This window comes from Erinaceus europaeus, chromosome 3, assembly GCF_950295315.1.
Source record: "Erinaceus europaeus chromosome 3, mEriEur2.1, whole genome shotgun sequence".
In the NCBI taxonomy this organism is placed as follows: Eukaryota; Metazoa; Chordata; class Mammalia; order Eulipotyphla; family Erinaceidae; genus Erinaceus; species Erinaceus europaeus.
In genome coordinates, this window is record NC_080164.1 from 15214320 (window position 1) to 15225405 (window position 11086).

Sequence of the window (11086 nt, forward strand, 5' to 3'; positions counted from 1 at the left end):
AGATCTCTTACTTCTTTTTTAGTTGTCTCTAATTCATCCTCAATCTTGCTAATTCTGTCTTCAGCCTCATAGATTCTATTCTCTCTGCCCTCTACTGTTTTCTGGAGTTCATCTATTTTGTTGCCCTGCTCTGATACTGTTTTAGCTTGTTCAGCTAGTTGCCTTCTTAGCTCAGCGATTTCAGCTTTCAGCTCTCTAATAACCATGAGATAATTAGTATTTTCTTCCATATTCTCATTTGTTGTTCCTACATTTCTGATTACAATTTTTTCAAGTTCTTTACTCACTCACTCCTGTTACTATTTCCTTAGCTAATGTTTGGATGTTGAACTCATTATTTTGTGCTTCACCCTCTGGAGGACTTTTAGCTGGACTCTTGTCCTGGTTCGATTCTCCAATATTTCTTCTTGTTGTTTTAACCATTTTATATATTATGTTATGAGTTCCCTTTATCAGTACTTTTATTGATCACTATTGCCTGGATTGACTTGTGTCTAAGTAAGTTAATTAAAGGCTTCACAGTGGTGGAAGTTAACAGTTGGAGCTCAGTGGTTTAAAAGTTTCTTTTTTTTTTTTTTCTTCCCTGTAGGCTATGGGAGCCTGAGGGCTTTTAAACTATCAATAGGCTTCTTAGCTTAATCACTGACTCCTGCCCAAGAAATAAATCAGGGTGTGGCAGAGATAATCCAGTGGTTATGCAAAGAGACTTTCACAGCCCCTCAGCTATGCCACCGAGGTATAGGTCTTCTGAGTTTCCTGGTTAGACCTCTGTCCCCTGGTGTCCCTCCCTGTCGCTGCTCCAGATTCTGAGGATAGTAGCAATGGAGACTCAGAGTTGCACTTGGTGAGACTCCGGGGAGTCTTCTCCTCCCTTCAGCTGTCCCCTTGTTGGTGGAGCAGACTGGAGGTGGTGTCTCAACTGATAAACTGCTGAACTGTTAGCAGTCACTTAATCTCTCCTTAGGCTCCTGTCTCCTGTCACCAGCCACACGTGTTTGTACTCACCGGTGATTTACTGGTTTCCTGTGGTCATTCTAGTCCTGTCTTGTTTCAGTCCCGGTGGTCTCCTTTGGTATTCCTAGTTGATCCGGGAGAGGAGAGGAGAGGAGAGGAGAGGAGAGGAGAGGAAGCGATCTGCTGCTCATAGCTCTGCCTTCCCCTTCATTTTTTTTTATGAGGTATTAGGGAAACAACACAAGATCTTGTACACATGTGATACCACTGAGTGGTCTCCGCCAACCAGTATCCTACTCTTCAATTTTGCCTCCCGGATTTTCGCAGGGGCTCAGTGCCTGCAAGATTCTAATGTTCCTAGTGTCCTCTTTTTGTTTGTTACAGAGGCCGGCAGAGAGAGCGAGAGAGGGGGACCTACAGCACTACCTCTAGTGAAGCTTCCCCCATCCAGATCCCCCCTTGAACCTGGGTCCTAGCACATGGCAATGTGTATACTCTACCAGTGAATCGCCACCTGGTCCCGGAATACATCTTTTTAAAGAGCAATTTATTAGAGCCAGAGAAAGAAAACCAGGGCCTCACCCTAGCACATGTGATGCTGGGGTCAAACTCAGTTCCTCATGCTGAAAGTCCAGTGGTCAGTCAGTGCACTGCCTCCCAGACCGTAAAATCCATCTTACATGTCTTAGTTTAACTGGCAGCATTTCATCTGTCTTACCAACACACACGATAATGGTGCTTCTTAAATGCTATATCCTAGACTGAATGAAATATGACCCCTGAAGGTGGGTGAGAAATAAGGGATTTTGGGGCTGGGTGATAGTGCACTGGGTTAAGTTCACATAGTAGGAAGCATAGAGACCCATGCAAGGATCCCAGTTCGAGGGCCTAGCTACCCACCTGTAGGTGGGGGTTGCTTCACAAGCAGTGAAGCAGATCTGCAGCTGTCTTTCTCTCCCCCTCTCTGTCTTCTCCTCTTCTCTTGATTTCTCTGTCCTATTACACACACACACACACGAACACACACATATATAGAGGGAGAGAGAGAAAGAAGAAACAGCCATGGGGCCAGGTGATGGCGCACCTGTTTAAGCGTACATGTTATAGTATGAAAGGACCCCGGTTCCAGTCCCCATCCCCACCTGCAGGGGGAAAGCTTTGCAAGTGGTCAGGCAGTGTTGCAGGTGTCTCCCTCCCTCTCTATCACACCTTCCCTCCTGATTTCTGGCTGTCTCTATCCAGTAAATAAAGATAATACAATTAAAGAAAGAAGGAATTTTAAAGTTTTAAACGGGGGTGCCTGGAAAAAGCCCAGTTATCTCTACTAAATAAGGGAGGGGCTGACCCTGAACCCTGAGTAGGGCTCTAGCCAGGCCTTCTGTGTTGGTATGCATGAGACCCCTTCTGTTTCATTTGGTTTAAATCCCCCCCTGCTTAACACTATTCTATTTACATAACCACTTCATTCTATTTACATAACCGCTGTTAACAAGCACCACCCTCCCTCCAGGGCATTGGTGGTTCAGTGATAGGATTCTCGCCTGCTCCGCCCCCTCCTTGTCACACTCTGATTTTCACCAGTCACTTTTCTCTCCACCCTCTCTATGTCACATCCTGTTTCCACCCTACTTGGCAAGTATATATAAAGACAGCATTGTGAGTTTTAGGGTACTTTAGTTGAGTTTAGCTTAGCTCGGCTTAGATTGTGCTGCGTCCTGCATGAATAAAGAGATACTGCCTACAGCTCAACCATGAGTCCCTGGTCGTCTGTTACCCGCCAGTGAAGCCAGCCTGGCGAAAACAACACGTCTGCTTAAAGACCATACTGTTGTTACTGCTGTTCATCTAGTTTCTCTATCAGACTTTAATACTTCAGAACAAGAGGACGCATACTGATTCATGGCCACTTTCATAACGTGTCTGGCCCTCAAAAAGCTGTTATAATTAGAAGGAAAACAGAGTTACCACTGGAAGGTGGGGACACAGTGCTGGGAAAGGGGGTGGGGTGGGGGTGCAGTTTCTGGATCCGGCAAACACTCTGAACCCCAGCAAGTGCTGTCACTTGAACAGCCGGAACTTCCTCAGGTACTGGCTCACTTCCTCCTTGGGGTAGGGGCGGAGCGCGATGCAGGTGGCGATGTCCTCGGGCTGCTCCAGCCACAGCGTGTGGTCCACGTTCCCCTGCCGCAGGCTGCCAGCCAGCTCCTTCAGGGCGGCCTCGTCTGGGGCCTGCGGAACACGGAGGGAGCACAGCCTGAGCAGCGCACTTACAAGTGTCAAAGGGGAACAAGCGTGGGGGAGAGGAGTTTCCCCGGTGTGAATGTCACCAGAAGCCAGTGTCCGGCCTCCACTCGGCACTGACTAACTCTGTGAAGGACCCCAGGTGACCTGTCTGGGGCTTCGGGGTGGGATGGGAGGGAGGCTAGTGGAGACTTAAGATACTGTGCTGTCAACTTACTTTCTTTCTTTCTTTTCTTTCTCTCTCTCTCTCTCTCTCTCTCTCTCTTTCTTTCTTTTTTACTTCTTTCAAGGCCTGTCCACACCCAGCCACCGCTAGCCCTTCAGCCAGTACTAACTTTAAAAAGTTGATTATTGGGAGTCGGGCTGTAGCGCAGCAGGTTAAGCGCAGGTGGCGCAAAGCACAAGGACCGGCATAAGGATCCCGGTTCGAGCCCCGGCTCCCCACCTGCAGGGGAGTTGCTTCACAGGCGGTGAAGCAGGTCTGCAGGTGTCTGTCTTTCTCTCCCCCTCTCTGTCTTTCCCTCCTCTCTCCATTTCTCTCTGTCCTATCCAACAACAACATCAACAACAACAATAATAACTACAACAGTAAAACAACAAGGGCAACAAAAGGGGATAAATAAATATTTTTTTTTAAGTTGATTATTGGGGGTAGAGTAGCGCGCACACTGTGCATTGCTTGAAGATGTGAGCTCGAGACCCCCGGTACCGCATGGGAGCACCATACATGACATGGCGGCTCTCTTCTCTGTTTCTCTTCCACTCTCTTTCTCTCCATCTAAACTTTAGAAAGAAAAGGAGTTTGCCAGGAGCAGTGGAATCTCACCAGTGCAAATCCTGGTGTAATAATAGCAACAACAACAATAACAGTAGTAGTAGTAGTAAGTTGATGACAAGGTGGCAAAGCGTAGCTCAGTGGGTAGAGCACAGCCGTGGTAAGACTGAGGCCCCAGCTTTGCTCCCCTGGCATTGCATGTGGCAAAACTGTGCTCTGCTCTCAGTCTCTCTCTCTCTCTTTACATAACTCAGTCTTAAAATTAAAACACGGGGCCGGGCGGTAGCGCAGCAGGTTAAGTGCACGTAGCGCGAAGCACAACTGGCGTAAGGATCCCGGTTCGAGCCCCGGCTCCCCACCTGCAGGGGAGTCGCTTCACAGGTGGTGAAGCAGGTCTGCAGGTGTCTGTCTTTCTCTCCCCCTCTCTGTCTTCCCCTCCTCTCTCCATTTCCCTCTGTCCTATCCAACAACAACATCAATAACAACAATAACTACAACAACAATAAAACAAGGGCAACAAAAGGGGGGGGAAGCAAAAAACAAACAAACAAACAGGAAGCCAGGCAGTGGTGCACCTGGTTAAGAACACACATTATGATGTACAAAGATCAGAGTTCAAGCCCCTGCTTCCCACCTGCAGCAAGGAAGCTTCATAAGTGGCAAAGCAGGTCTGCAGGTTTCTCTCTCACTCCCTCTTCTCTCTCTCTCCCCTCCTCTCTGAATTTCTCTGTCATATCAAACAAAAATTGCTTGCGGTCGGGGGGTAGCGCAGCGGGTTAAACGCATGTGGCGCAAAGCGCAAGGACCGATGTAAGGATCCTGGTTTGAGCCCCCAGCTCCCCACCTGCACGGGAGTCACTTCACAGGCGGTGAAGCAGGTCTGCAGGTGTCTGTCTTTCTCTCTCCCTCTGTCTTCCCCTCCTCTCTCCACCAACGATGATGTCAATAACTACAACAACAATAAAAAACAAGGGCAACAAAAGGGGGAAAAAAAGGTTTAAAAATTAATAATAAATTGCCACCAGAAGCAGTGGATTCATTGTGCAGGCACCAAGCCCCAGCGATAACCCTGGTGGCAATTAAAATAAATAAAGCATTAGATTAACAAAATATTCCTTTTTAAAAATTATCTTTTTTGGGAGTCCGACAGTAGCGCAGCGGGTTAAGCGCACATGGCGCAAAGTGCAAGGACCAGCGTAAGGAGGCCAGTTCAAGCCCCCGGCTCCCCACCTGCAGGGGAGTCGCTTCACAGGCGGTGAAGCAGGTCTGCAGGTGTCTATCTTTCTCTCCCCCTCTCTGTCTTCCCCTCCTCTCTCCATTTCTCTCTGTCCTATCCAACTACAACGACATCAGTAACAACAATAACTACAACAAAACAACAAGGGCAACAAAAGGGAAAAATAAATAAATGTTAAAAAAAAATTTAAAGAGGGCTTATTATATTAAAAAAAAAAAACCACATTGACTACTGGCAACATTTGGAAACTAAGAGCCACCACACCTCCTCCCTCCCACCCTGCCCTGGTCAAACCTAAAAGGGGTTTCCTTCTGCAGGGAGAGTTCACTTGCAAACTAATCTCTGACACTCTTGAAATCTGTCATCCTTTATCATCCAGATTATATCCCATTACAGGAAAATAGTAAGCTAGCCCTCAGGGAGAAAATAAAAAGATTGTGTGTTATTCTGCAAAAGGCACGTTTTGGCCCATAGCAGCAGACGTCACTAAGATGAAGGTCAGAATTACTGAACTCGAGGCTGCCAGGAATGTCACTCTTCGTCTACTGAGTCCTCCAGTCATATGCACGACTCCTCTGACTTCCCCTCCCCTGGCACCACGCAGCAGCAGAGGACACGGTGTCAGAGTGTGTCCACACCCTTGCTCCCCCACTCACCAGCTGTGCCAACCTGGACAAGCCTTTGTTTCCTCTGCAGAAGAGGGGCTTCGGTATTCTTTGGCTCAAGTGAAGCCTGTGCTTGGCACACAGTGAGCACCCGGTTATGAAGTTAATCTTCTCTTTGTCTTTGATTCCATTCGGTCTTTATGGCCATGGCATCTCCTTAATTTAACCAGAGGTGGGGGGCCGGGTGGTGGCGCACCTGGTTGAGTGCACATGCGACAATGCGCAAGGACCCAGGTTCAAGCCCCCAGTCCCCACCTGCAGGGAGAAAGCTTTGCAAGTGGTGAAAGAGTGCTGCAGGTCTCTCTCTCTCTCTCTCTCTCTCTCTCTCCCACCCTCTAGATCTCCCCCCTTCCTTCTAAATTTCTGACTAGTTCTGTCTGATAAATAAATAAAGATAAAAAATAAGGGAGTCAGGCGGTAGCACAGCGGGTTAAGTGCAGGTGGCACAAAGTGCAAGGACCTGCGTAAGGAGGCCAGTTCGAGCCCCCGGCTCCCCACCTGCAGGGGAGTCGCTTCACAGGCGGTGAAGCAGGTCTGCAGGTGTCTATCTTTCTCTCCCCCTCTCTGTCTTCCCCTCCTCTCTCCATTTCTCTCTGTCCTGTCCAACAACGACGACATCAACAACAACAACCGCAATGAAAAACAAGGGCAACAAAAGGGAACACTGCCCGACTCCCTCTTTCTTTCTAAAAATAAAAAATATAAATATAAAACAATTAATTAAAAAAACCCAGAGGTGACTCCTAAATCCCTACCTTGAATTAATGTCAACAACTAGGAATCATTAAAGATTTTTTTTTAAACTTGGGAGAGTAGTTCAGTTTTCATGAGCTGCAGGTGTCTCATCTGAGAAAATGGTAAAAATATATCATGTGCCCCAAGCAAGAAGCTGACGAATATCTGGACCACACAGTTTCTTTCTTTCTTTTTCTCCCTTTCTTTCTTCCTTTCTTTCTTTCCTTCTTTCTTTTTCTTCTTCTTTTTTAAAATATGTATTTATTCCCTTTTGTTGCCCTAGGTTTTTATATATATATATATATTTTTTTAAATTTATTTCTTTATTGGGGAATTAATGTTTTACATTCAACAGTAAATACAATAGTTTGTTCATGCATAACATTCCCCAGTTTCCCATTTCACAATACAACCCCCACTATGTCATTCATCATCCTTCATGGACCTGTATTCTCCCCACCCACCCACCCCAGAGGCTTTTACTTTGGTGCGATATGCCAATTCCATTTCAGGTTCTACTTGTGTCTTAGTTTATTTTATTTTTTATTGTTGTAGTTATTACTGTTGTCGTCATTGTTGGATAGGACAGAGAGAAAGGGAGAGAGGAGGGGAAGACAAAGATGGGGAGAGAAAGACAGACACCTGCAACTTGCTTCACCGCTTGTGAAGCAACCCCCCTGCAGGTGGGGAGCCGGGGGCTTGAACCGGGATCCTTGTGCCAGTCCTTGTGCTTTGTACCACGTGTGCTTAACCTGCTATGCTACCGCCTGACTCCCGCTCCAGGAAGATAGCTCTTAACTGTGATGGTTCGTCCAGGAGCAGGGAAAGGAGCTTCCATGACACTACGCATAAATGGAACAACTGAAAATTAGGGACCTAACCTCTGTGGAGAACAGTCTGGAGAACTCTCAGAAGGCTAGAAATGGACCTACCCTATGACCCTGCAATTCCCCTCCTGGGGATATATCCTAAGGAACCCAACACATCCATCCAATAAGATCTGTGTACACATATGTTCTTAGCAGCACAATTTGTAAAACCTGGAAGCAACCCAGGTGTCCAACAACAGATGAGTGGCTGAGCAAGTTGTGCTATATATACACAATGGAATACTACTCAGCTGTAAAAAATGGTGACTTCACCGTTTTCAGCCGATCTTGGATGGACCTTGAAAAACTCATGTTAAGTGAAATGAGTCAGAAACAGAAGGATGAATATGGGATGATCTCACTCTCAGGCAGAAGTTGAAAAACAAGATCAGAAAAGAAAACACAAGTCGAACCTGAAATAGATTTGACATATCTCACCAAAGTAAAAGACTCTGGGGTGGGTGAGTAGGGCGAGTACAGGTCCATGAAGGATTCAGAGGACCTAGTGGGGGTTGTATTGTTAAATGGGAAACTGGGGAATGTTATGCATGTGCAAACTATTGTATTTACTGTTGAATGTAAAACATTAATTCACCAATAGAGAAATAAATTAAAAAAAAAAAAGAAAAAAAAAAGACAGACACCTGCAGACCTGCTTCACCATCGGTGAAGCGACTCCCCTGCAGGTGGGGAGCCTGGGGGCTCGAACTGGGATCCTTAAGCCGGTCCTTGCGCTTTGGGCTATGTGCGCTTAACCCGCTGCGCCACCGCCCGACTCCCTCTTTCTTTCTTTCTAAAAATAAAAAAATATATATACACACACATTATTGGAGACTGACAGAAAGGGAGACAGAAAAAGAAATAGACACCTGCAGCCCTACTTCACCACTTGTGAAGCTTTCTCTCTGCAGGTGGGGACCAGGGGCTTGAACCTTGGGCCGGGCGCACTGTAACGTGTGCGCTTAACGAGGTGCGCCACCGCCTGGTCCTGACTACACAGTTTCTTAGAGGGTTAAAATTAATTGAAATGAAAAGCTATCTGCTTCTTTCTTGACTCCTTACAGGTTCTCAGGAAATTTTCTTTTTTCTTTCTTTCTTTATATTCTGGCATTTTCTTAAGCGTTTTACATATACCAACTCATTTTTATTTGTCCTTTATTTGTCTTTCATACATCTCAATCTCCCTGTCAGCTATTTCTATCAGTTCCTCTTTTGTCTTTTTTAATATATATGTGTGTACATATATATATATATATATATATATATTTAATTTTTTATTTATTTTTAAAAAATTTATTATCGGGCCAAGTGGTGGCACACCTGGTTAAGTGCACACATTATTAGTGCACAAAGGCCCGGGTTCAAGCCCCTGGCCCCCCCCCTGCAAGGGGAAAGCTTCACAAGTGGTGAAGAAGGACTCAGGTGTCTCTCTATCTCCTCTATCTCCCACTCCTCTCTCAATTTCTCGCTCTGTGTCCAATTAACAAATAAATAAACTTAAAAAAATAATAATAAGAGAACTTAAAATTTTTATTATCTTTATTTATTTGATAGAGACAGTCAGAAATCGAGAGGGAAGGGGGTGATAGAGAGGAAGAGAGGCAGAGAGACACCGGTGGCCCTGCCTCACCACTTGCAAAGCTTCCCCCCTGCAGGTGGGGACCGGGGGCTGAACCTGGGTCCTCGCGCATCGTAACATGTGCGTTCAACCAGGCGCTGCCACCACCGGCCTCAGGGAGTTTTCTTATAGGTCATTGCTCAGTATTTGCCTACACAAGAGCAATTTCTCTCTTAAAAGGCAGTCTGTCACTGGGACCAAGTGGTGGCTCACGAAGCAGAGTGTACACGCTGCCTACCATATGCAGCAACCCAGGTTCAAGGCCAGAGTCCACCCCCCCCCCCATGCACGAAGGCAACTTTATTAATGGTGGAGCAGTGTTGCAAATGACTCTGCTTTCTCTATCTCTATCTTCCTGACTCATCCTCTATCAAAAAAAAAAAAAAGAAAAGAGAAAAAAAGTCACCAGGAGCAGTGGAATTATGAAAGCAGCCAACCCCATCAGTAATCCTGGTGGCAAATAATAACTATACTAATATAGTAAGAGTAGTAATAACAAGATAATCTGTTTTTTGTCAGTTAACAAAGAAATTATCCCTCCCTTCCACCTCAGGACTTTGTTATTAGAAGTAAGTTTGCAATATACATTTAAAATATAAGATTTAGATGTGCTAAGTGTAGAAAAACAAACAAAAATAGCAAAGCATTAGGAAATAGCCAAAATCCTACCATCCACTACTTAGTATCTGGATATTAAGTTTCCTTAGTTTTCCCTTTGAAACTCTGGATCATTTTGTCTATAGAATATACTTAAGATCTCATCACACTCAGCCACGCTCCACAAATAGTTTGTTCTTGTCTCATATTGTAACTATCCATTATGATGGGTAGTCAACCTTTAATGTGGAAAATTAAGTGATTTTTCACTTTTTTTTTTTTTTTTACCAGAGCACTGGCTCAGCTCCGGCGGTGCGGAGGGGGTGGGGGACTGAACCTGGCACCTTCAAGCCTCAGGTATGGGAGTCTGTTTGCATAACCATTAGGCTATCTCCGCCGTCCACAATCCCCCTTAGGATACATAGCCAGTAGTAGAAATGACAGTTAAAAAACAAAAAAACCCTTCAAACGTACTACTGTCACTTTATGCCTGCGATGCCTGCTATTTCTGGCGCGAGGGCAATTTCTAGAGCTAACGTTGACTTGTGAAGACGTGGCCATCACACACACGTCGGCAACTTCCGTTTGCGTCCACCTGCGGCCAAGAAGCTGCCTTCTTATACCCGAGACGGCGGTCTTGCCGCGAGATCTGCGGAGGGGGCACTTTCCGGTGCAGCAGAAAAGGCCGGCAGCCTCCCGCACCCTCGCGAGCACCTTCCAGGAGAGACACAGGCGAGCCCGGGAGGGTTGCCAGAAGCTTCAGAAGCCGCCTGCCGCCAGGGGCTCTCGCAGCCAGGCTCCGCCCGGCCCGCGACGCTCAGGCCCCTGGGGCACCCACACCAACACTCAGCGCGCGGGCGGCCCCCCGTTAAAGCCGCACCCCCTCCAGGCCACACCCACTTCCGGAGGACGCCAGCGGCGCCCCGCCCCTCCGCGCCTCACCTCCAGGACGACCTTGCGCATGCGCCCTAGCTCCCGGAGGTAAGCCGCCGTGTGCGGGTGGTCGCGGTGAATGTGCAAGGCCGCGGTGGCCGCGTGACAAGCCTGCGCCACCAGTGCACCCGCCGGCCAGGAGAACGGAGCCTGCGAGAGATCCTTTCGTAGCACCAAGTACTGTACTAGGACCTGCGGCTCTGCGCTAGAAGCCGCCATTTTCCTGCTCAACAGAAAGGCTGCACTTGCTGCCCGGTGCATGCCGGGATGGGGCGGAGCCCTGGGCGCGGCCATGTTTTTGTACGGAGGGGGCCCGCAAAGCATCCTGGGGCCGCTGGACGAGTTTTTGAAGGTGAGGGTGGCGGGAACTCTACTCCCCTCCTCGGATAAGCAAGAGGAGGTGACGGGCTAGTGGGATTCGGGGGCGGAAGTGACTGTGACCAGGGCAGGAGGCCAGACGGC

General features: G+C 47.3%; 1 protein-coding gene across 1 annotated transcript; it reads right to left on the bottom strand.

Moving 5' to 3' along the window:
- Positions 1-2800: 2800 nt before the first annotated feature.
- On the bottom strand, positions 2801-10900 carry PTRHD1 (peptidyl-tRNA hydrolase domain containing 1). The gene is made up of 2 exons (XM_007516755.3): positions 10634-10900; positions 2801-3183 (listed from the first exon to the last, which is right to left on the bottom strand). The coding sequence occupies exons 1-2, from the start codon at positions 10883-10885 to the stop codon at positions 3013-3015; spliced, it is 423 nt and encodes a 140-aa protein (XP_007516817.1). The 5' UTR covers positions 10886-10900; the 3' UTR covers positions 2801-3012.
- Positions 10901-11086: the final 186 nt, after the last annotated feature.

Excerpts from the sequence above, each read along its gene's own strand:
- PTRHD1 (XM_007516755.3), bottom strand. The coding sequence starts at position 10,885 with ATGCACCGGGCAGCAAGTGCAGCCTTTCTGTTGAGCAGGAAAATGGCG. Across the intron at positions 3,184-10,633 it reads TGCGCAAGGTCGTCCTGGAG|GCCCCAGACGAGGCCGCCCT; the intron begins GTGAGGCGCGGA and ends CGTGTTCCGCAG.